The 25504-nt window shown below is 37.9% G+C and overlaps 2 protein-coding genes across 3 annotated transcripts in view; one reads left to right on the top strand and one right to left on the bottom strand.

Moving 5' to 3' along the window:
- Window positions 1–6922, top strand: part of LOC149923592 (uncharacterized) — an 86996-nt gene extending 80074 nt beyond the window's left edge. For both annotated transcript variants that reach the window (XM_090160173.1, XM_090160172.1), the window contains exon 4: window positions 6270–6922. In XM_090160173.1, coding sequence (XP_090016299.1) covers window positions 6270–6712 — 443 coding nt within the window. In that variant the 3' untranslated portion in view covers window positions 6713–6922. The remainder of the gene's footprint in view (window positions 1–6269) is intronic.
- Window positions 6923–9623: 2701 nt separating this feature from the next.
- Window positions 9624–24914, bottom strand: LOC149923591 (aldehyde dehydrogenase 1A1-like). The gene is made up of 9 exons (XM_090161545.1): window positions 24746–24914; window positions 22679–22924; window positions 20409–20535; window positions 20277–20338; window positions 14810–15052; window positions 14649–14751; window positions 11332–11842; window positions 10263–10337; window positions 9624–10204 (listed from the first exon to the last, which is right to left on the bottom strand). Exons 1-9 carry the CDS (start codon window positions 24773–24775, stop codon window positions 10132–10134), a joined length of 1470 nt encoding a protein of 489 aa, XP_090017671.1. The 5' UTR covers window positions 24776–24914; the 3' UTR covers window positions 9624–10131.
- Window positions 24915–25504: the final 590 nt, after the last annotated feature.

The following is a 25504-nucleotide window of genomic DNA, read 5'->3' as shown; positions in this document are numbered from 1 at the left end:
TTAATTTACTCTGAAAAAATTAATTGACTCTACCAAAAAATAGCTATATGAAATTAGGTAATTTTATAGTAAAATTAATTTATCGTTATCGTACGTATAAATTAAAAGATTATTTTTTAACACTTTTATTTTAAATTGGTTGGGGTTCAAATTAATATTTAACTTCCACAGAGAGCCCACCCACAATAAACACTTTCCAGATGAATTCCATCTAATTGAAAATTTCGGAGAAATATTACGAATCAAATGAAGTAAATTCAATTGGTGTAAATTTGTAAAAATTAAATGGTTAATATCTCCGGATTAAATGTGGAGCAAATGAAAATTTTAATGAAATAGTGTGGAGCAAAATAAAGCCGAAGTAATGGCTATTTGCGTTTTGAATTGCGAAGAGATTAGGGGGGTGACCGTGACTTTGGCCCCGCCAATTAAAATTTAAATAACTTCGGTTTTAAAATGTAGCAAATGTTTTGTAAGGAAGCGGGCATCGGAGCAATATGAGAAGTTAAAGATTTTACATTTTGATATTAATTGGAACAGGTGGGGGGACTAAATGTTAACTTGGCCACCGAATTAAAATGCAATTAACTCCCTATTGCATATGGAGCAAAAGTTCTAACTAACAAGGAGACGACTCGAGGTGTAACTCACCGACTTTGTTCAAACTCGGTGGTTTGATAGACCATCGTGTAACTTGAAAAATCCTAAAGGGAAATGTCTCCATAGGCAACCGTTTTGCCATGGCAACCATTTTGCCATGGCAACCAGAAATGTTTTTGACCACACAAAATGGAAATTGTCCCATTAAATATAACATTGGAATCTGACCAATTTTAAGGGTATCCCCTATGTTTTCATTATTTTTATATTTCTATTTTCAGCATTTTCAAAAAATTAATTTTTTTACAGGGGTACCCTTAAAATTGATCAGATTCCCATGTTATTTTCAATGGGAAAATTTACATTTTGTGTTGTCAAAAACATTTTTGGTTGCCATGGCAAAAGGGTTGCCTATGGAGATATTTCCCTTCAGGGTTTTTCATGTTATATGAAGGTCTACCAAACCCCCGAGTTTGATCAAAATCGGTGAGTTACACCTCGGGTAGTCTCCTTGTAAGTGCAATCGTTAGAGCATTAGAGCGAAAATTTTTATTTTAAGTTTAAAAGAGATCGGTGAACTGTGGGGGGGCAAGGGTTAACTTAGCCCCCCAATTAAAATTAATTATCTCGATTAGCGATGTGGAGAAAAATTTGATTTTTGTGGAGCATAATGGAGCAAAACAAAGCGAATTTAATTATCTATTTAATTTTTGGTTTATCATATTGTAAACTTGGCCCCCCGGAGCAAAATGGTTACGACACGGAGCGTAATAGAGCAAAATGGGAGCAAAATGAAGGAATAAGTAAATTTCGATTAGGAGGTTTGTAGGGGCCAAGTTAACGGAGCCCTTATGGCCCTGAGCCAAGAAATATAGAGAGTTAAATTGCCCTTCAAATAGAAGCGACTTACAATTTTTAACAGGGAAAAACCGCCTTTAAAGGGGTAAAATTCATCCGAGGTAACGTGGTGAGGGCGTTATATGTTAGTAGATGGCGCTATGATATCAACATGACGTCATAATTTTGATTATCAACGATTGGTTGAAAGTTTTCAGTTTTTAGTGGAGAACGGATTTGTCGAGATTTAAAATACAAAATTATCTTCCCTGATTAGATAGTTTAAAATTGTATTATAGTGCCATCTATGGCGGAGAATGATAACTACTGTTAAAATTAATTGTTAATTTAAATTACAAAAATTATATATTTTTAATAAGAATATGAAGTACTATAGTCATTTATATACTTCTGCTATAATTTAGTAATTAATTAATAACTTTTTTAAAAAGTTTATTTTTCATAAACTTTATAGTGTCGCCATCTACCTCAAACATAATTAAATAGGAAGGTACCTAGGGTGGATTTCGCCCCTTTTTGCATATTTCCCTGTAGGCAATATGTGAATGCGTCTATAAAAGCGGTTTAGTTATACCTGATAACTAGCCTCGCACTTGGTCGAATATTTTTGAAAAGCGAACTGTTGCATTCCAATTAATTGACAACTCTAGAACTCTTCCCTTTGTTCTGTGTTAAGCCCGCGACTGAAAACGCGTCACATCCATTGAACTAGGTTTTATTACCTAATCATCCTTCAATGATAAAGCAAAAACAGGCTGTTACTACCTCTTTAAGCAAAATAGCTATTGGAATTTAGTATGACATATTTTAACTAACAAAAGGTTGGCAAAAGTTATCGTACAAATTAAACTACCAAAATTAGCCTGTACTAGCCACTGGCGACAATAAAGGCAATTATCTATAGATATAATGCAATTTATCAGTTTCAAGCGGAGGTTTCAGCCGCAGGCCTCAGGGCTAGAAGTAGTGATTCGAAAGATTGCGTTGATGTCTATACACACAAAGGGTAGGCCTATCAGCCATTTTAAGGGTATACCCGTAGAGCAACGATAGGCTTTGAAAGATGAAACGCAATAATAGAGTAATGGAGTCTAGCGTATCAGGGGCGAGAGGGTTCGCTATTACAGTTGACTGCTTTTTGAATGGAACCAGATGGAAATATCGATTTCAAATAAACCCCAATAAGTTCCCAACCTAAAGAAGAGAGCCCACAGAGGGCAGCAGCTACACCCCCCCCCCTCCCCCCTCCCCCCTACAATAGATTAGGGTCTATTCCTAGTCTTGCCCTAAAAGTTGAACGTGTCTGCCGACATGGCGAATTCTCCGAGGGATGCAATTATGCCGAGAACAGCGAAGAGCTTTACAAGGTTTCAAAGAGACCGAGGAGAGGTTTCTCTCGATAATTAGTTAGTCCTAATTACCCCGAGCCAAGAAAAGTAGAAAGTTAAACTGCCCTTCAAATAGCAAGTTAAAGGTTAAAGCAAGTGTCGGCTCTATCGTTGCCATCTGTATTTTTGATAGGGTCTATGTAACGAAGATGGCTATGATTGCTTAGATCGCCGGGAAGGTGCTTCCATCTATTATCGACTTTCAAAAACGTATTGACATTTATTTGAAAGTCAACGGTTACGTGATTGCAGAAAAGCCAATCCAAGCTAAGTTGACTGCGCACGTGATTACGCGAAGCCAATCAAAGGAAGGGGTACGTCGAGGCCGACACTTGCTTTAAACTCTCATAGCTGATAACTAGCCTCACACTTCATGCTTGGAGGAATAAAACAAGTATACAGGAGTTGCGGAGAGCTGCGAAATCGGTTACGTCAGTGACCGTGAACTCGAGCGAGACGGAGGGGTTCAAACGCGACTAGCGCCAACTGCATACGGAATTTTGCAACTATTATCATTTTATAGCATTGTTTTCACGTCGTCTGGTTTGTTTTGAAACATTTCTAAATTCTTTGCGCCTTTTTCCAAAATGACTCGTATATGTTTGGAGGAATAAAACAAACCAGACGACGCGAAAACAATGATATAAAACGATAATAGTTGCAAAATTCCGTATGCAGTTGGCGCTAGTCGCGTTTGAACCCCTCCGTCTCGCGCGAGTTCACGGTCACTGACGAAACCGATTTCGCAGCTCTCCGCAACTCCTGTATACTTGTTTTATTCCTCCAAGCTTCATGGATCACGACACCGCTACTACACGCCCTGAGCATCGACTATTTATGAAAAGGGAGCCGTTACATTCCAATTAATTGACAGCTCTCGAACTCTTCCCTCTGTTCTATTTATTAGACGGGTTAAGCAAGAGGTTCGTGTTAGGTAATCGGTTTGTTCACAATGAAGCAACATCTACGATTTCCCCCTTATCAGGTGGATAAAGAAGAACAAATTTCTTGTCAGGCGCATCTGCTATTTTTCTTCACACAGGTGCCTCAACACGAAAATGCGCCAGACCGGAGATATGTCTTCGAACTTACTCAAATTCTTCCGGATGGTTTAACATATTTACCCACCTTTTAATATTGGAATATTGTTGTTCAACTTATACCCGCTCAGGCCCGGCGTTACGTTATGCGGGGCCCTAGGCAGCAAGATATGAAATAGGGGCCCAAAAATAGTTTTACACTGAAAGCGGGGCCCCCGGAAAGCACTGTGAATCGCGGGGCCCTAGGCAGTCACCTCGCTCGCCTTGCCCTAACGCCGGCCCTGTGCCCGCTCAAATGAGCAAATTAAATTAAAAAATATCTGTACACCGATTACTAGCATATGAAACTAACAAAGGAGACTACCCGAGGCGTTTATCTCCGATTTCATTCAAAGGGTGGACAAGAATGGGCTTACGTTTTGCCATGGCAACCGAAAATATTATTGGCAACTTATAAACCTGATTTTCTCTTCGGAAATGAACGTGAATTTACACATATTTAAACAAATTTACCCCAATTTACGTATATGTACGCAAACTTGCCCAATTTTATATATATATATATATATATATATATATATATATATATATATATATATATATATATATATATATATATATATATATATATATATATATATATACAAACTTGCCCAATTTACCAATATTTACCCAAAATTGCCCAATTTACCAATATTTACCAAAATTACCCAATTTACGTATATTTACCCAAATTGACATGTATTTACCACAATTTACCCTATTTACACATGTCCTGATTTCGGTTTCTAATTAATTTAACTTTTAAATTTTGGTGAAATATTCAAAACATTAAAATCTTCGATTACCCCACGATAATTCGCATCAAAAACATATTCGGCTGCCATGCAAAAATGAAATCCCATTCTTGTCCACCCTTTTAGGGACTTTCAAATTACACGAAGGTCTACTTACCACCGAAATCGGAGATAAACACCTCGGGTAGTGTCCTTCAGTGGCGTAGGAACGGGGGGTACAGGGGTACCATGTACCCCTCTTGAAATTGGAAAGGGGCGCCAAATTGTTTTAGAAGGGGCGCAAAAAGGATGCTGATGAGGGGGCGCCAAATTTAGCATCCAAACTGTACCTCCCTTATTCCAAAACGTTCCTACGCGCCTGGTGTCCTTTGTAAGTACAACAGAGGATTGTATTCAGATTAAGTGGAGTGATCAACCCCACGCAGTGTGCTTTGAAAGGGACTAAGGGGGGCTACAGAATCACGTTCTTTGAGAAGCGGGAAGGTATGTGTGAGTCACATGATGGAAGGGAGGTGCTATCTGAAATTTGACCAGAATTTTTCAAACGATTCCCGACCCTTTAAATAATAAAAAAGGATAAGCTTAAATCTTAACCAATACGTTTCTCAACTTTAAACGAAGATTATTCGGCAAACATTCTTTAACGGTAATAATCAGCTAGGCTAATACCCAAGGCACTAACACCTAAAGCCCCATTTTCATGCTCGCTGGTAGCGGGTAAAACTCGACAAAATCCGCTTCCGCTACACACTTTTTCACTTTCCGCGTCGATCTGTTTCAAACAGATATTTTAGATTAATTTTCACGCTTGCGAGTGGCGGATGCGAATTTTGACGATTTTTATCCGCTACCAGCGAGCATGAAAATGGGCCTTTAGGCTTAAGTTATCAAGCTACTTTTAAAGCCATTAATTCAGATGGCCGGGTTACAATGCATAGGAGGGTGGTGGCAAGCCCTTCATGCCACGTGAGCCAACAGCCCCCTACACTTTAACCAGGAAACTATATAGGTATACACTTGGAATGTCTAAGGAAGAATCTTACGGCCGCGATGAAGCTCGTAGAAATGGGCGTGTCTTAAAGCGGGAAAACTCACGAGAAAACCTCTCGCGCCTCGCTACCCTGATTCGACGAAAACTCGTCAATAAACCTAGTCATGGTTATTATATTATTAGCTTACCTGATTATCTCTTTTATAACCATACAAATACCTAAAATTAGGTATCACTACACTTCTTAATAATAATTACTTCAAAATATTAAGTACGATAACAAATTGAAGTTTTTAAATCCATTGTTTTATAAGCCTATTTTGCGCGGGAAGATCGCCTATTGGTTACCATGACGACGCATTCTTTTCGCACCAAACCTCGAGCCAATGAATTTCAAATGTTGTGTTACGTCTTACACTTGACCTAGTTAAGCCCCGCCTTTATCTCGACGCGCTTTCGTATCACAGTCTCAATGGAACCGTAGACATTCCTAGTGTGTACCTCTATAGTTTCCTGCTTTAACTTATAACCTCAACAAGTTTTTATGGAAGGGGAAACCCCTAAACTAACCACGTATCACCTTCCGCATTTATAGGTATTCAGAATCTGGGTCACTGCCCGAAGCAGCCCAACATCCCGATCTACCTGCTGGTGGGCGGAGTCTTCGGCTTGGCCAAAGTGGGCACGTGGCTGTTTCGTCAAATCCGCAGCCGCCGATACGAGCCATTGCACGACGGATTCGTCTCTGGTGGCATAGATGTGGAGGACTTTGGCATTTTCACCACCAGGAACATAGCCGACTTTGTCCTGTCCACCTTCCTCCTGATCTGGTTCGCCATCGGCAACTACTGGGTGCTGTCCATCTACAGACCCAGGTACAAGCCGCTACTCTACGAGCCCAGCAACTGGTGCGAGAAAACGGTCTACGTCTTTTCCCTGATCTACTTCGCCATCTGCTACGCGTCATTCGCCTTCCTCCTGCTGGTCACCGCACTCAGCGTCTGCTGCACCAAAATCTTCCTGGGACAAAGAAGATAAAAGACCTGTCTTTATATTATTAAACCAACTAGCCGCCCATCGCGACTCCGTTTAAAGGGGAACGGTCAAGCTTTAACCAGTTAGATAGCCTTATAGCCCGTTAAAAACTAAAATTAATGGCGAAAACCGCGTCAAAAAATATTAAGCGGTTAATTTTTAATAAAATAAAGAAATTTCGAGAAATCGAAAAGCGCGTGTCCGCTGCTACATCTGGTGAGAAATCGGTGAGACACTTCTCGCTTGATTAAAAACAATATAAAAGCGCGCGCTGCTGAAGACGCGAAAGATTTGGTTTTTTGTTTTTTTTTGCACGCGCGGCGCGTTCCAGTTATACGAGACCTAAGCCTAAATGGCGCGATTTCAAAAGTTAGGATAGTTCGCAAATCGCTCACAAAGGTCGTGCTGGCGCTGGCGATACACCTTAAGATGGCGGCGAAAATTCAAACCCAAATATTGGGCATCTTTTTGGGTTTCAACTTTTTGGGCCAAAAACTATTTTTTCAAGACAAAATAAGGTACGTGTAAGTATATTTGTAAAAGCTTGGCTGTTCCCCGTTTAAGTATCCGCCCCAGAAAGGGTGGAGCGAACGCGTTACGGAATAGCGTCTGGAGGGCGGCTAGGCCTATTTTTAACGAAAAGTGTAAATGAGACGAAGGTCAACATACCGGGAATCGGTATCGAAGGGCCGCTAGACCTAAATGTGTTTTCTATGAAAAAGTCGATAATTATTCGTTACATTTTTGTAAATGTCGTATTTTCGATTTAAATTTGGGAAATTTTACCAGAATGTATTTTGCGTTGGTCTATAATAGTTCGGTGTTCTCGATCATAACGTATTTACCCGATTTACCGTAATGCGGAAAAAATAATGGATGAATTTCAAATCGCGATGATTCACGAAAAAAATAGGCCATATTAGACCTATTGGCCTTATCAGTTGCCTGATTTATAATAAAAATAAAATAAACTTATACATTTATCCTCTAGCTTGAAATAAATTTAGGGGTTTAAACAATTGCAGTATTAATATATTTAAATTAGGGATAATAAATATATCGTATTTATTTAGGAATTTCTAGAAATCGAGTATTTTAGGCTTAACTAATCGTTTTTCTCGCGTTTTAATTGTTAAATATTAAGAAATCACAACGCTGAAGTCAATTTAGCAAAAAATCAATCTACTTACCCAATCACGTCACGTCTCCAATAGATAATTTCGAGAATATTATTTGGCATTTAAAATAGATAATTATCTAGCTGTAGTATAAATTAAAATACTGGTGAAAAATGGAACTTTTATACCACATCACGAGGTTTTAAACCCCTCAGCAGCTTAACTTAACGCGTTAGTTGTCGTGGCCTACGTCAGATTGTTAAGGCATATTCGCATCAGACAAAATTTTTTCAAAACATTGTTGGCAAACTGAGCTGCCTCGTGAGAATTGTTAAAAAAGAGTTGGTCGAGTTTTGAAGAACGGACGGTTTTTGTGACCGAGGCTTAATGAAAATATTTAAATTTAATAATTTTAGTACACATCCTTTTAATTGGATAAAATTCAATTAAAATATTAATCATGCCCACCTTTATTTACATAACTTGACACTTTGTGTGGTAATAGATGTATTTGTTTAAGAATAACGAGTAGTTTCGTTCGTCGGTCAACCTTTCAAAGAGTCAAAATAGGCCAAAATGTTGGCTCTTGTGAAAAGGCCTTCTGCAGCTACGCTTTTACGTAATCCTACTGCCAAGAAAGCCCAGTAATAGTGCAAAATAGTCATAGCAACCGACTATAATGTGTAAATAGCCCTTTTAAAGTTTATTGACACTCTAAGAGGAGTTGCTATGGAATTGGAAGCCTATACTCGAAATCCATGTTACCCGTGACCAATAGTGCGAAATAGGTCAAGGTGGTTGGTAGACAGTGCGCTGAGAGCCTGAGACAAATAAAGCGGTCGACATTTAAGATTAATAAACATCCAAGTAACTTCATTATCTAATCAATAGATGGCGTTATTTTTTAAAGGTGCAATTTTCAAATAAGAGCACACACGGATAAAAATTATAAATTACGGACTTTGCAATCAAGATCGCGTGGAAAAATCATCCTGTTAATTTAAGTAGAAAATTTAGCCGTTTTCTATCCAATCGTTAATCCTTAGTTGTAAAATCCGAGGGATAAGACAGTCTCAGATAATCTGTACACCGAGTTCGTGCATTTAGTACTGTTAAAGGTACATATTTTCAAGAGTTCGAGAGTTCCATTTAGCACTGTCAAAGGTGCGGCAGTGTACACCGAGTTCGCAGAGTGTCTTACCCCTCGGTAAAATCTTTGAAAACAGGGCTGCCATGATCTATTACGAAAGACGGTGGTTGTGGTACTTTAAATAAAATTTTTAAGTGGGAAAACATTTATATGAAAACAATTTTTCTTACAAGCCTTTTCAAGCTCATATTTCGTATTAGCGGCAGACAATAAATTTCACCTAACTCTAATCACACAGATCACTAATCATCACTTTATTTAGCGGTCTTTATTTCCGCCTTTCGTAGTGGTCGAAGGTAACAGTGACTTCGAGTATAGTCGTATCAATTAATAACGTAAGAAATAAATTTAAATCCATTTTGTAATAAAATTTTCGCTGTCCTATAACCTTATTAAATGTTTTAAAAAGCTTATGATTGTGACAAACAGTACCAAATGAAAAAGAGGAATTTAGCAAGAACGCGTAAAGTATCTTTGTTACATCGTTTGTTGAGAGAGAGCACAGGTTTATGAATACATATCCGATTTAAACCAAACCAAATTGAAAATTATCTATACCTGTACATATAAATTATTTTCAGTTGGATTTCCTGTATTGAGTATATGAATAAAGTTTAACTTCGATATAAAAAAAAAAGTTTTCGGCTTCATTTAGAATTAAACATTTTATTTCATTATGCGTGATATCATATGTAACATAATTACTCATAAGTATGCCTCTGTATAACATTTTCATTGAAAAAAATTCAATGAGACCTTGTTTCACGCGGAACCTACATTAAGCGGACCCAAAAATGCAAAAACTCGTATAATCCTTGCGCTATTGAAAAGGTTACCATGGAAATGAAATCATGTGATCGCGAGGCACGAGCTAAACTTGACAAGGGAAAAGCCAGAAACGCGCGAGGAATTCTCACTAACTTCCGTTTCCCATCAGTAAAGTTGATGACGCGTATTTCGTCACGGAGTTGTAAGTGACGTAATTTACGTTATATCCCGTGAACAAGGTTTCATTAAAGAAAATGCTTTTATGACATACTTATGAGTGATTATGTTACATATGGTGATATTAATAAAAATATTGCAAAATATCGAAAATAATTAGTTTTGACACAAACAGTGTGTGGTTAGCATATAGATAATATAACATTTTCTTATGAGTTTTTCTGAGGGATCTTCACCGTGATGGTTTTCACTTCAGTGTACTCCTTCAATGCATCTTCTCCACTGGATAATTATATTTATTATTATTATTAAATATTAAAATACAACCAAAGTCACTTACAATTCTCTTCCATGCCCGGACATTTTATAACCACCAAATGGCGTTTGGGGGGTCGTCATGAGGAAACAGTTGACCCTAGTGGTGTAAATTTAAAACCGTATCAACGAGTAGAATGTAACAGATATTCTGATACCCCATCTTCGAAATAAATGGGGTTTTATTTCCATTCTATTGGTATATATTTTGTTTATAACCACATTGGCGTTAATAGAGTCAAAAATTAAGTTCTTAAATTTTTTAGGGGCCCCAAATGCTAATTAATAGTGTTTTTCCCCCCCTGCATGTATCTGTGCGCATGAATGTATTCTTAAAGGGAATATAACCTGCAACACAATATTTATGGAAGACCCCGAAAATTTTTCAAACTACCATGTACAGGGGTGCCAAACATTTTTAAAGCCAAAGGCAAGAGCGGCCAGAGCTGCAAACGTTGGTGTTCCACACCAAATACTGAGGTTATATATCCTTTAAAGCAAGCGTCATCTCCTATCTTAAGGTTAGTATCATTGGCGAGCGAGAGATGTCACTGAAGTAGAGTTTAGTCGAAATTGAAACAAGTTGAGCAAGCAAATTATTCCCTCAAAAGTAGGTGCCTCGATGTACCCCTTCCTTTGATTGGCTTTGCGTAATCACGTGCGCAGTCAACTTATCTTGGAATGGCTTTTCTGCAATCACGTGTTTCAATCACGTAATCGTTGACTTCCAAATAAATGACAATATGTTTTTGAAAGTCGATAATAGATGGAAGCACCTTCCCGGCTATCTAAGCAATCATAGCCATCTTCGTTACATAGACCCTACTCAAAAATACAAGAGGGCAACGATGGAGCCGACACTTGCTTTAACGTAGGGACTAACAAGGCTTTTTCTTATACTGAGGTAGAATGACTATGTAAGGACCATTTTAACATTGCTCCTAATCTCATCATTCTCATGCTCCGAGAGCAAGTTCCTTCATCCTAAAGAATTCAAATCATAGCAGTATCTCTTGGGTTCCCTGATGTTATTCTATATTAAAATTAGACCACGAAGTCGTATCAACATGGTCATTCTCCTTAAGGACCCTTACCACAAAGTGCCAGCATTAACAGCGCTCGAATACATCAAGGCTTTGTTGATATCCTTGGTAAAAACTCCGGCGGCTAAGCCATAGGAGGTGTTATTCGATTTCTCGATGACTTCTTCCAACGTTTTGAACTTAATGAGCTGCTGAACGGGTCCAAAGATTTCCTCCTTGGCGATTCTCATGGTCTCTTGGACGTTGGAAAAGACGGTGGGCTGGACGAAGTATCCCTTGGCTCCCGGTAACTGGTCTCCGCCGCATTCGACCTTGGCGCCTTCCGTCTTACCGGAATCAATCAACTCCAAGACTTTGTGGAACTGTTCGCTGTCAATCTGCGGACCTTGCTCGGTGGACAACGATGAAGGGTCCCCAACGACTCGTTTCGTCGCCAATTCACGGCTTTTCCGGATGAATTCGTCGTAAATTGGTTCTTCGACGTAAGTTCTGGATCCGGCGCAGCAAACTTGGCCCTGATTGAAGAAAACGGCGTTGTGCGCTACTGCCACCGCCTCGTCCACTAGAAATACGTATTACTTAATGTAATTTATAATAAATCTAATGCATATCTCTAATGAAATAATTATTTATCTATCTCTTTACTGCTAATGGTATTTGCTCGAAAGCATAAAATAGGCAAGAGGCGTTTCAATAAATTACGCTCTCCTCCCCTACGCGCATGCGCGGGCCACTGAATAAAAGTTACAGGTTTTATTTCTAGAAGCCACAAACACAGCACACCACACAAGGAAAACGCAACCCGTCAAAAGAAGTGCATTTACTAGCGTACATTTTTCATTGGTTAGACGCTATAGCGCCTGCTGCCGTCGGAAGGGGGAAATTCGGAAAATGTCTTCCCTCGCCCGTAAAACGTTCATGAAATTTGTACACAACACTGCGTAAGCGTGTTTAAAGGTTAACTGCGTTTTCCTGGTGTTTGTCGCTCCTATATTTTTTCTATAGACACAAATAAAACCTGTTCAGCGATTTGCCTAGAAGTAGTAATGCAGAAGCCAGGACCAGGGCCGTATTAAGGCATGTGCCAAGTGTGCCATGGCACAGGGGCCCCCGAGGTTAGGGGCCCCCATCTTCGAAATGAATGTTTCTGTTGGCATTTTAAGTTTATAACCACATTGGTGTTAATAGAGTCAAAAAGTAAGGTTTGAATTTTTTTAGGGGCCCCAAATTCAATTTTGCACAGGGCCCCCAATATTATTAATCCGGCCCTGGCCAGGACATAGTTGTAAAGAGTTTTATTTAAAAGCATGCGCTGCGTAATATTTCGATATAGAAGACGTTCACTTTCGCACGCGCCTTCTGAAAGAAAAAAAAGCATGCGCGAGATCAACTTTAGCCTTATAAATAAAACTAACATAAACCAGTGACTATTTTATTCAGTGACTGGCGCATGCGCGTAGGGAAGCAAAGAAAAAGAGAGCGGAATTTATTGAAACGCTTAATTTATTGGGTTCAGCTGCGTAGTACCGGAAGAGTAAAATGGGTATTTTACAAATTAGAGAGTAGTATCCAACACTGCTATTAACACTTGTTAGGCCAGCGCCATAAAACGTGTAGTGGAAACTTGTACGAATGCAGACATACCTTTAGATGTACAGCCTACACCTTCTACAAGTTCCCCGTTCACGTTTTCTGATGTTTGCTTAACATATGTTATTCGCTTGAAATATTTTATGTATTTTCCCACGCTCTCACTAATTTTCCAACAGACGTTCCGGAAAATTTTATTTATAAATAATTACACATCCCCGTGAATGTATTCATTTCAACCATGAATATCGAACTATATCATTACCCTTTCTGGGGCTGAGATGGGCGGTTCCTTTCTGCGTTTTACGTAATCACTTCAGCCAATCAGGAGACAGACATTTGTCATTGACTCGATCCACAAAACGTTTCCGGGATTGCCTGATTTCAAAATTACGTTTTTGCGCGTGATAGTACCTTTACATTGTGAGGTATAGCAGGCTTATTTACCCGCTTTTAAACCCTAACATGACGGAGTATTTTCACGCGCCAAATGAATTTTAAGATCCTCTAATTGACGGATTTTGAAATGACGTTTTAGCGCGTGACACTACGGGTACATGTCTTGGGCAAACAGCCTTCTTTGCGTGCTTTTTTTGACCATAACATGTAGAGGTATTTTCACGCGCAAAATGAATTTTAAAAGCCGTCAATTGCGCGATTTAACCGGCGAAGAAAATGACTAGTGATTCTTAGAAAAATACCTCTACTACTACAAAATCAATTGATAATCATTGATATAGTGAGTTGCAGGCTAAGAAAGACAAAATATATAGTACAATCGGCGCAAGGATGCCTCAGATCGTTTCCGGTCATTCCACCGCGCGAAATTTGAATTTGGCCATTTTACGGTCAAATTCGAATTTTGCTCTTTTTGCCGTCTTTTAGCGCCATCTAGAGACCGAAATTGGAATCTTTATTTTTTAATTTCATAATTGTGGTGGCGAGCAAATTTAAAAGATAAGGCATTTCTATCATTCTTAAATATAAAATAGTATGTATAATTATTTATTTTTGTAAATTTATTTCTACGTCTTACCAGTTAAATCGGCAGTTTCTTTTAAAATAGTTACCACGCTTTCTTGGCGGTAAAGTTGTCTTAATGAGCTATAGACGTTTAAAATTATATTTTTATCTTTACTTGTTAACAATAAACCTTTATCATGCTTTTTATAGTAACCTCTTGGGCTATTTAAAATATTTGGAGCTTCAATTATCGAACCTTCTTTAGCTGCATTCAGTAATTAAACTCATGACAACATGAAATTAAGAAATAGATTCCAATTTCGGTTCCTAGATGGCGCGAAAAAACGATGAAACTCACGAAATTTGAAATTGACTGTAAAGTGGTCAAATTTAAATTACGCGCGGTCGACTGGCCGGAAATGGTCTGAGGTATCCTTGCGCCGACTGTACTATATATTTTGTCTTTCTTAGCCTGCAACTCACAATAGTCAAGTTTCAAAACGTTGCCCTTCAATACAATTTTTGAGCGGCGGCGCATGACCGACGTCATGATAGCTAAGCCCCTCCCATCCTAGCGACTGAGGTCAGACTACCTAAAGCAGTTCGATATTCATGGTTGAAATGAATACATTCATGATATCCCCCAAGTTTTATATTTTACATCCAATGGCGTGGAGAAAAGTGTCTTATTGGGTGGGTGCTGGTGCAGTTTTTCAATTTTGCCTAATGGGGGCGGGTAATTCGCGACTAATGGGAATGGAATGTTTAAGATTATTAACTTCTGACAATACACTAAATCGAAACCTTAAACTTACAGTCAGCGTCCGCGAAGACAACCAATGGGCTTTTCCCACCCATTTCCAAGGTAACTCTTTTGGCATTCGAGTGCCCGGCAATTTCTTGCACCAGTTTGCCCACCTAACGGGAATTAAGATAATGTAAACGACGTATTTTGGAAAAGACAGGTGTTTCTTACTTGGGTAGAGCCGGTGAAGGAGACGAGATCGACTTCCATGTGTCCGGTGATGGCGGCTCCGGCGGTTGGACCGTAACCGGGGATAACGTTCACCACCCCAGCTGGGAATCCAGCTTCTTTGATCAGCGAAGCGAAATACAAAGCCGTCAAGGGTGTTTGCTCAGCCGGTTTCAGCACCACTACGTTGCCACTGGCCAATGCGGGACCAATCTTGACTGTAGCCACCACCAACGGAAAGTTCCACTGAAGAAATTGACAGATTCGGAAAGTTAGTGGGTAAAAATTAAAGCAATTGTCGGCTCCTATTTTAAGGTTAGGATCATTGGCGAGCGAGAGTTGTCACTAACGTAGAGTTTAGTCGAAATTGAAACCAGTTGAGCGAGCAAATTATTCCCTCAAAAGTAGGTGCCTCGACGTACCCCTTCCTTTGATTGGCTTTGCGCAATCACGTGCGCAGTCAACTTAGCTCGGATTGGCTTTTCAGCAATCACATGTTTTAACCACGTAATCGTCGACTTTCAAATAAATGGCATTACGTTTCTGAAAGTCGATAATAGATAGAAGCACCTTCCCGGCGATCTAAGCAATCATAGCCATCTTCGTTACACAGACCCTATCAAAAATACAGCTGGCAACGAAAGAGCCGACACTTGCTTTAGCTACTATCTGTTGTAGATTCAATTTCCCTACGACCTAGCGTTATCTGTTGCGTCATCTTCCCTAAAGGCTGATTGGCACCTTGGATTAATAATAGTAGCCTACCTGGAGATATCACTTGAAAAATAAACCTGGCCATCAAATGGCTTTTGCGACAGCAGCGCCGCTTCGGTGAAGTTAGCGGATAATTTCCGAAACTCCCGTAACACGTAGCCTTCTACAAGGCAAAACCCGTAAAAACGCTTAGAAAATTCAAGTGGAACTATAGAGTGATATATCCAGGTAGGAACTACTATTATTTATCCAAGTTGGCACTAAGGCGAAAACTCCACCACGGCGAGCTCGACGCAAAAATGGTCGTTAGGCCTAACGGTGATTATTTGCGTCGCTGCAACAATATTTTTAAGGCTCAAGCCTTGGTTTCTACTAGCGCTCATTCAAATACGTAACGTACAATCAAGGATTTTTGGCCTCGAAGCTCGCCGTCGAGGCGTTTTTGACCTAGCCAAAACCTAGGAGGATTCAAGTAAACCAAGTTTTCATATTCCTAGCCAAAACAAGCCCTAACGCTTGGGAGAGTATTCGCAACCAAAACGAGTCTAGGTGGCGTAACGGCGCCAGCTTATCTCCACGGTAGCTCCTATGATCTAGCATCTGCTACAGACAAATCAAAGTCATAAGAAAGTATTTTCTTAAATAAATTTATCAAAATATAAGCAAATTATGCAAAAATTATATTGTAATTCTAGTATCATTATTTGTAAAGTCAAATTTACGAATAACGATGAGTAAAAACTAATAGCGTCTGCTTTAGCCGCTACCTATCGAGGTTTCTATGGCAAGCCCACAAGATATGAGGAAAGGGAATTGTAAGTTTATAATTATGTTACACATAAATGTGTCAGTTCCCTTTCATTTCGCGTGTTAAAGCAATTGTAGGCTATATCTATCATTGCCCCTGCATTATGATAACGTTCTTGTTATTAGAGATGCAATGAATTTATCCGTTTCTTCGAAAAAAAGACTTTACTGGAGACCGTGGTGCCATCTATTAAATGGAAAAGGAAGTTAATCTTCAATAAAGCGAAACAATACTCTCTTTTTTTTGCGGTATTTTGCTGGGCGCGTCCATTGGAGTTTCCCCCTTAAGCCCCCATTCTCAATATGAGTTCGCGGGGGGGGGGGGGTGGGGAGGGTTTAAGCGAAGGGCGGGAAGGCAGGAATAAGTGTGTATAACCGTAGAACGTCGTCAGAAAACGTATAATTAAATTATATATCGCAAATAAAATATATTGATAAAAATTACTATAATTTAAGTTAGTGTCAAATTTACAAACTAACCAATCAACGCGAGGTTCCGCCTTTCGGGTCAAAATGTTGCTTAAAACCAGTGGCGGCTCTATCATCGAAATTAAAAAGAGGTTTACAAATATGCTTCTAAAAGCGCTTCTAGATGGCAGCATCTTTCAGGGACTTAAACAAAAGGCGAGTTGAGTGTCATCTATTGGCTTTCCAAAACCACGTCTTTAATAAGTTAATAATCATGTGATTACGAAAAGCTCCCAATTTACCACACCTATTAGACTAGATTTTGTTGCTTACTCATCTGGTTTTGATTAATACGCTAACGACATATAGTGCGAGCGAAGGGAACTAGACAGGAGCCGCCACTGCTTTTAAGTATAATGATGTATATTGAAGGCTTTAAAAATCATGGTAAAATTATATATATATATATATATATATATATATATATATATATATATATATATATATATATATATATATATATATCTCTCTCTCTCTCTCTCTCTCTCTCTCTCTCTCTCTCTCTCTCTCTCTCAAGAATGTATTTATTTATACCTAGGGAGAATGTCTATGTCGAGACGGTTTTTAGCCTTTCTCTCAATCCACCCGTTGATCCCCCCAGTACGCTACCCCGCTTAAAATACAAGTCAGCCCAGGCCGTAATATTAGTTCCACATCAGTGTATTCGAGTGGGCAAAGCCATACACCCTTAGTAGACACAGGCAGGCAAACTAATACAAAGCTTTTGAGGCTTTGTGATTTCTTATCGTTGGATATATAAATTGCCACCCTAAGTGAAAGGGTGGAGGCCGCCCACCATCAGGAGACCCGGGTGGGCAAACTAATATAAAAACTGTTGAGCCCATGTGATTTCCTATAGTTAGATATACTATTTACCATCCTTTGTTAAAGAGTGGCCACCGCCCACCCTCAGGATACACGGGTGGGCAAACCAATTCATAAGCTGTTGAGGTCATTTGATTTCCTATCGTTAGATAGACGTAAAGTATCAAAGGTGAAATAGGTAAGCAAAACACGACAAACATAAATTTTTTTTAAATTATTGAAATTAGTGGAAAAATATATTTAAAGAAATTATTAAACTGGGATTCAAATATGTTTATTTTGGGAAATTTATATCAAACATTTGGGTATGGTTCAAACACCAAAATTCCTATTATTGCACAAATTCAAAAAAAGATACCCTTGAATGTAATTAAGCTTAAGTCCGACTGCTTTGGATTTTTTGGTCTCCCATATTCTAAGTACATAAATTCATTCTTGATTAATGCATATTGGTTTTGACTTAACTTGCAAGGTAATTTGACAAAAAGCTATATTTTAAATTTCGATCTATTTGTGGTAGAGCTATAAACGGGTAGTCTTTACGTGAACTTGTAAGTTAATATACCTAAGTTTTGCGAATGGTATACGGCAAAGATTATCGTAATAAAAATTTACATTCATAGATTTAAAATACATATGCCCGAATGCCCCTAGTTTTTGGATGAGTATGGGAGTCCAATAATTAATAATGGCGGTACGTAATAGTGTGAAGGGAAATAGAGTCTTCAATGCTTTAACTGTTTAAGCGTACGCGTGTTCTTAATAATATAATACCTTCTCCCGATAGTGACTTCAATTTATTATTGTTTCTTTATGGTTCCATTATTGCTTTTATTACCCAAAAGGAAGTTCGTCAGGTGTGGATTGAACTCGTAGTTTGTCTTTGAACCTTTTGTGTGGTGTAACGAGTGATGAAGTTTTTCAATGTCTCTTGTTGATTTATTTGAATAAGAAAATAAGTATCTCATTGTGGGGCTTTTAGAGCATTTATAAGTACATATGGGGAAGAGGGCATTTAAAATGTTCGAGCTCGTTTATTCGAGTACTCACTTTCGAACGAGGCATCTTAAGCGAGTGTGCCCACCTACCACTGCTCACCACCCGAACATTTAAAATTTTCGAGCTCGTTTATTCGAGTACTCACTTTCGAACGAGGCATCTTAAGCGAGTGTGCCCACCTACCACTGCTCACCACCCGAACATTTAAAATTTTCGAGCTCGTTTATTCGAGTACTCACTTTCGAGCGAGGCATCTTAAGCGAGTGTGCCCACCTACCACTGCTCACCACCCGAACATTTAAAATTTTCGAGCTCGTTTATTCGTGTACTCACTTTCGAGCGAGGCATCTTAAGCGAGTGTGCCCACCACCCACCACCCGACGCGAAGTTTGAGGTTCACTTGACCTTAAACTCCGAAAATATACGTAAAATAAGGCGGAAAATGCGACGAAAATTTCGACAACTTAACTAGACAACTCCCCCCGCGTCGCTAAAGCTGACGAGAATACAGTAGACGTTCCGAACTAATAAGGTAAGCTTCCAGTGGCCGAGAGCGTAAAGGCGTCTTTATTTGAAGTTTTTAACTGGCCGTTTGTGAGTTCGAATCCCGATTTCGCCAAAACTGCAAATTATTTTCGCAGCGCCATCTGCCGTGTCGTTGCTTTCCACACCAAACAAACAAACAAACACACAACACTTAACGACAATCCATCCATAGCAATAGTCCCACTTCAATATATATATATCTCGATGTGGAACTAACAAACACACAACACTTAACGACAATCCATCCATAGCAATAGTCCCACTTCGATATATATATATCTCGATGTGGAACTAACAAACACACAACACTTAACGACAATCCATCCATAGCAATAGTCCCACTTCGATATATATATATCTCGATGTGGAACTAACAAACACACAACACTTAACGACAATCCATCCATAGCAATAGTCCCACTTCGATATATATATATATCTCGATGTGGAACTAAAAACGAATAGTCCCGGTATTTCATTGGCTGCTTAAAATTGACGTCACCTAACGCGATGGAAATCAAACGCCGGTGACGTTTTGTCTTCTCCCCCCCCCCGCGCGAGACGGGGGAAAGGCTTTCAACGTGCCCGGCGATTGTCGCAACATAATCATTCTTCTTAATAATAAATAAATACATTCTTGTATATATATATATGCAATTTGTGAATTGGACTGAAGATTAACTACGGTCCGTAAGCTCGCAAAATTTTAAATGTAACGAAAAATTTTAATTAAACAATTTTAGTCATAAATATCGTGTCTCTTGCAGATAAATTTATATAAAGTAGCTTAAGTATCTTGTTTGAATTTAGACGCTAGCGACATCTGTTGAAAAAAAGGGCTACTTCACGTCGAGCCGACACTTGCTTTAAATATTTACTAAGAGACCTCAGATCAAATAAATCTAAAAGGTGATCTTTGCCTTAACGTCATAGGAAGAGAGTGTACTTGGAGATTTAAAATAAATATTATCACTAGAGGCGCTTATCGATTTGTATATGACGACAATTCTACGTCGCTACTACCTATTATTTTAACTGACTGACACACTTATGGAAAATATTTACAGACTTAGCACGTCTTCGGTATTTAGAAAGCATTCAAGCGACGTACCGGTAAAATCATTCCGCAAACTCCTACAGGCTCTATTCGGGTCATCGAGAAAACATCGCCATCTTGACAAAATATTCAAATTTAAAAAAGGTTTAGTTTTTTTTACAAAAATTAATTTAATTAAAATATTACCAGCTGGAATAGTTTTTCCGTGAATTTTGTCGGCGTATCCGGCGAAATAGCGTATCACTTTAACGGCCGTTTGAATGTTCATCAATTGTTGAGTAAGTGGTGTCCCATTATTAATCGTCTCCAATTTCTAGAAAAAGCAGTTACTGTTATTCGCCAATTGTTAACGCGTTGCCTACGTTATTATAATGGCCCATGCACTCGAAATTTCTTCCAGTTTATTTCTGGCGTTTTAGTTCGACAATTCTGGCCACTAGGTTATCTCGTCTAGGCAATGAAAAGTCAAGATTTCAATAGTTAAGTCCCACTAAAAATATGGCGTTGCAAGTAGTTGCATTACAACAAATTTAGGATGTAATAGAAGACGCTTCTATAAAACCCATTCAGTGATTCGCTAGGAAGTATTAATACCGAGGGGTCGGACATCGGCCTGTTTTGTGTACGGGATTTTTTAAAAATCCAGGATTTTTTATTGTGGATTTGTCATACAAAGTCTATGGGAGCCAATTCTTGGATTTTGGATTTGTGGATTTTTTTCCAAATTTTGTACGGGATTTGGCCAAATGTCCGACCCATCGATTAATACATAGCGCTTTTACGTGAAAGATACTTTTATGATCCGTGTAAAAGGGAAAAAATCTCTTCATTTATTTAGGCCTAACTATGAATTTTTGAGCCGAGCAGAAAAAATATCCTAAGCCTAACATAAGATTTTTTGCATCGCCGCTCGCCATCTCGCAGTTTTTTAATTTGGAAAAATAAAAGTTAAAGGGAAGATTTCGTTTATAAAGTGAACTACGAAGGTAGTCGAATTACTGTGACTCGACTGTGGATTGTAGTTGACTTCTTTGGCTAACCCAGCGAATCTAATAACCAACCAACAGTGTTGGATAGTATTTTAAATACATATTCGGTATTTAGTATTTTATTTTAAATGCTATTTGAAATACATATTTAGTATTTAGTATTTTATTTAAAATACTATTTTAAATACATATTCAGTATTTAGTATTTTATTTAAAATTTTTTTTTAAATACATATTTAGTATTTAGAATTTTATTTTAAATACCATTTTAAATACATATTCAGTATTTACAAAACTAATAATATTGTATGTAATATTTAGTTTTGGTATTTAGTATTTTATTTTAAATACTATTTTAAATACATATTCAGTATTTAGAATTTTATTTTAAATACCATTTTAAATACATATTCAGTATTTAGAATTTTATTTTAAATACCATTTTAAATACATATTCAGTATTTAGAATTTTATTTTAAATACCATTTTAAATACATATTCAGTATTTACAAAACTAATAATATTGTATGTAATATTTAGTTTTGGTATTTAGTATTTTATTTTAAATACTATTTTAAATACATATTCAATATTTAGTATTTTATTTTAAATACTATTTTAAATAAATATACAGTATTTAGTATTTTATTTTAAATACTTTTTCGAAAAAGTATTTATTTTATTTTAAATACTTTTTTGATAAAGTATTTAGTATCTTATTTTAAATACTTTTTTGATAAATTATTTAGTATTTTATTTTAAATACTATTTCGTAGTATTTTGTGGCAAAATATTAAATTTAAAAATAAAATACTCAACTATTACAATCCAATATATTATGGTATTTTTTAGACTCTTTCCCATTATACCATATAGTTATTGTGAGTTTCAAAAGGTTTTTAAATAAGCAGCACCGGTGTGTAGTCTACCGATTTCGCGCCTAATATAGCAGCTTCGATTTCTAGCCCTTGTTTTCAGAAGATAACGTCCTTTGTTCGTCATTTCAGCAGTTTTATCTATGTTAAAATATTTTTTTTTCTTGTGATGACGTCACTCCGTTACTATCTCTTAGTTAAAAATATTCCCCAAAGTGACAAACTTATGGCACAATATTAAAGACTTAAGTTAAAACTCATAAGGATCATAAGCGCCACCTATTGTTAATTTGAAGCAAAGACAGGAGTCGTTAAATGTACCCTCCCTTTCCTGGTCGTAAGGCGTGCACGGGCCTTTATAATAACGTAGGCAACGGTTAAAGTTAGGCGCTCAGTGCTCTTCCTAACGTCTCCGTCCTACCTTTCACAAGCCTTGCAGTGGCGTCGCTAGGGGGGGTGGGGGGCGGTCCGCCCCGGGTGTCACCCATGCTAGCTACGCCACTGAAGCCTTGGCTTCGTTACGGAGACAATCCCTTATGGAAGGCAGGTCGGATACGAAACGGAGAGCCAGTGGGCGTCTAGGCGGACTTACGGCCAAATAGTCCCCATCTCGCTCGATCAAATCGGCGAGTTTAAATAGCAGACGACCTCTGGCGGAAGCGTCCATAGTCCGCCATGGAGAGCCTAGTTTGAAGGCCTCTTTGGCCGCAGCCACCGCTTGGTCAACGTCGGCCTTATCGCCTTCGTGGACGTCGCATATCTTTTCGGCCGTCGACGGATTGATGACTGGAAAAAGTTTTCCCGATTCGGAGTTGACAAATTCGTTGTTGATAAATATCTATAAAGGACGTTGTATAGAATCAAGAATGTATTTATACTCAGGGAGAATCGAAGGGCTAACCACTTCCTAAAAATCTGTACACCGATTACGGGAGTACAAAAATGAGTACAGCCTTTGGTAGTGCCAAACCTGTAATCAGTTACGTAATCATTTTAGTACAGTCAAAGCTACAGGCTTGTACACCGATTACGACAAGTGATCAGCCCCTCGGGGAAAATGAATATGTCCAGACTATCGACGGACACGTTGAGGCCCTAACCCCGTCACGCTAAGGGGGGGGGGGAGGAAAAAAGGAGGCGGTCTTATTTTTTTGGTCATCGCAGCACCGTTAATCGCGTCGAAAAAACGTAATTATTAAGAACCAATGAAATTGCAGTATTATTTGAATTTATTAAAGCGGAGGAGCATACCGGGGGCCCCAACGGGTGGAATTGGAGAAACGCTAAAAATAATCTCGACTCATTCTCCCCGAGTATAAATAAATAAATTCTTGATAGAATATTGTTTCAAAATGTCCACGAATTTAGAAGAAACCCTGAAAATGTTTAGTAACGTTTTCTGCCACCAGATGGCGTAATAACTCCCTTATCATCGAGTTGTTTAATTAAATAAGTATCTGACCAGCTAGGAGCAATCCGAGCAACCCACACAAGGAGAATTCAGCTAGCCTTTAAGCACGCTTAAGCAGTGTTATGTTCAAATTTCATTGGGCGAAACTTAATGCTGAACGTTTTATGGAAAGGGGGAAGACAATTTCCGAATTTTCCCCTTCTGACGGCAGCAGGCGCTAAAACGTCGAACCAATAAAAACTGTACACAAGAAAATGCACGACTTTTGACGGGTTGCGCTCTCCTTGTGTGGGGTGCTGTGCTTGTTGCTCCTTGCTGACTAGGCGACTATAAACCTGCACATTTTTTAATTAATTAATTCGTATCTTGGTAGCCAAAATACACAAACTAAAAAATAATTGTTAAAAGCAAACTAAAACATAAGAATGGTTGTATGTTGAAACTGTAACAAATAACATAAAATGATAAACAATCTATAAAACATTATAAATTTTGATAATTATGGCTAATGCAACTTAAAACCAGGCCCGCCTTAAGACCTTTTGGGGCCCTGGGCTAAATTATTTTTAAGACCTTTCGATCCCCAACGGTCAACCTTTCTATGTCCGTTGTCTAAATTCAACTACACAATAATCAAACCAAAACTTTTAATTTCAAAAGTAAAACATAGGCCTACTGAAAATAAGATTTTTACTGGGTTTAGAAATTGTTGGTACCGTTACTACCGTATGATACGCAATGTGACGATGAGTCAAATTACTTTAGACGTAACTAAAAGATATGTAATATTAAATGAGCATAAATAATATCTAACCAACTAAACCCTTATCCCTAGAGTAGAGGCTGTATGGCTGGCCTTTCCGGGGCCCCAAAACTGGCTGGGGGCCCTGGGCTGTAGCCCTTTTAGCCCATACCTTAAGACGGCCCTGCTTAAAACTCCCATTTTAAATAATTTTTATAAAATAATTAATGATCTAATTTAGAAATGTGCTCTGAACAGATCTTAAATTATTTCCAATTTAACAAAATAAAACAGAACCCATCCAATTTAAAAAATTTCAAGTTGTATGGTTTCGAGATGTTGCTTTTTCAAGTAGAAGATTTATTAAAACAATAACTACCAAAAAATGCCCTGGGAAATACAAAAACACAAATCATAGTTTTATCTTCAAAAAATAATTATTCTATCAAACCTCGAACGAAAGGAAAACTGTTCAAAACAAAAATTACATTTAAATTATGATTTACCTGATTGTATTTGACAGTGACAGAAGACATTGTAGAGCGGTGGCTCCTTGCGCGTTCTCAGTAACGGTCTTCTCGTAAAAGTGAACGTTGGAAACAACGTCTAGTCCTCGACCTCGAAAACGCTGGCTCACATCCAAAGTGATATAAGAGTAGGCTCAACTTCTCAAGGTTAAAATAACGATACGACTTTGAATCCTCTGATGCTTTTTTCTTTATTAAAATATTAAATCGAGTATTAAATCGAGTATTAAATCTAGTATTAAATCGAGTATTAAATCGAGTATTAAATCTAGTATTAAATCTAGTATTAAATCTAGTATTAAATCGAGTATTAAATCGAGTATTAAATCGAGTATTAAATCTAGTATTAAATCTAGTATTAAATCGAGTATTAAATCGAGTATTAAATCGAGTATTAAATCGAGTATTAAATCGAGTATTAAATCGAGAATTAACTCGAGTATTAAATCGAGTATTAAATCGAGTATTAAATCGAGTATTAAATCGAGAATTAAATCGAGTATTAAATCGAGAATTAAAACGAGTATTAAAACGAGTATTAAAACGAGTATTAAAACGAGTTTTAAATCGAGTATTATATCGAGTATTAAATCGAGTATTAAATCGAGTATTAAATCGAGTATTAAGTCGAGTATTAAATCGAATATTAAATCGAGTATTAAATCGAGTATTAAATCGAGTATTAAATCGTCTCAGTTTACGGTTTATTTGACTATCTCCTACGTCTAATGGTAGGTA

This window comes from Leiobunum rupestre, chromosome 10 (assembly GCF_980474605.1).
Source record: "Leiobunum rupestre chromosome 10, qqLeiRupe1.1.hap1, whole genome shotgun sequence".
NCBI classification, from domain to species: Eukaryota; Metazoa; Arthropoda; class Arachnida; order Opiliones; family Sclerosomatidae; genus Leiobunum; species Leiobunum rupestre.
Note: the sequence above shows the minus strand (reverse complement) of the source record. Positions and strands in the feature narration are given on the sequence as shown.

Coding starts and splice junctions, on each gene's coding strand:
- LOC149923591 (XM_090161545.1), bottom strand. CDS start 24,775: ATGTCTTCTGTCACTGTCAAATACAATCAG. Junction 20,536..22,678: donor GAGATGGGGACTATTTGGCC/GTAAGTCCGCCT, acceptor TGCTTTTTCTAG/AAATTGGAGACGATTAATAA. Junction 20,339..20,408: donor CGGAAAAACTATTCCAGCTG/GTAATATTTTAA, acceptor TATTTTGTCAAG/ATGGCGATGTTTTCTCGATG.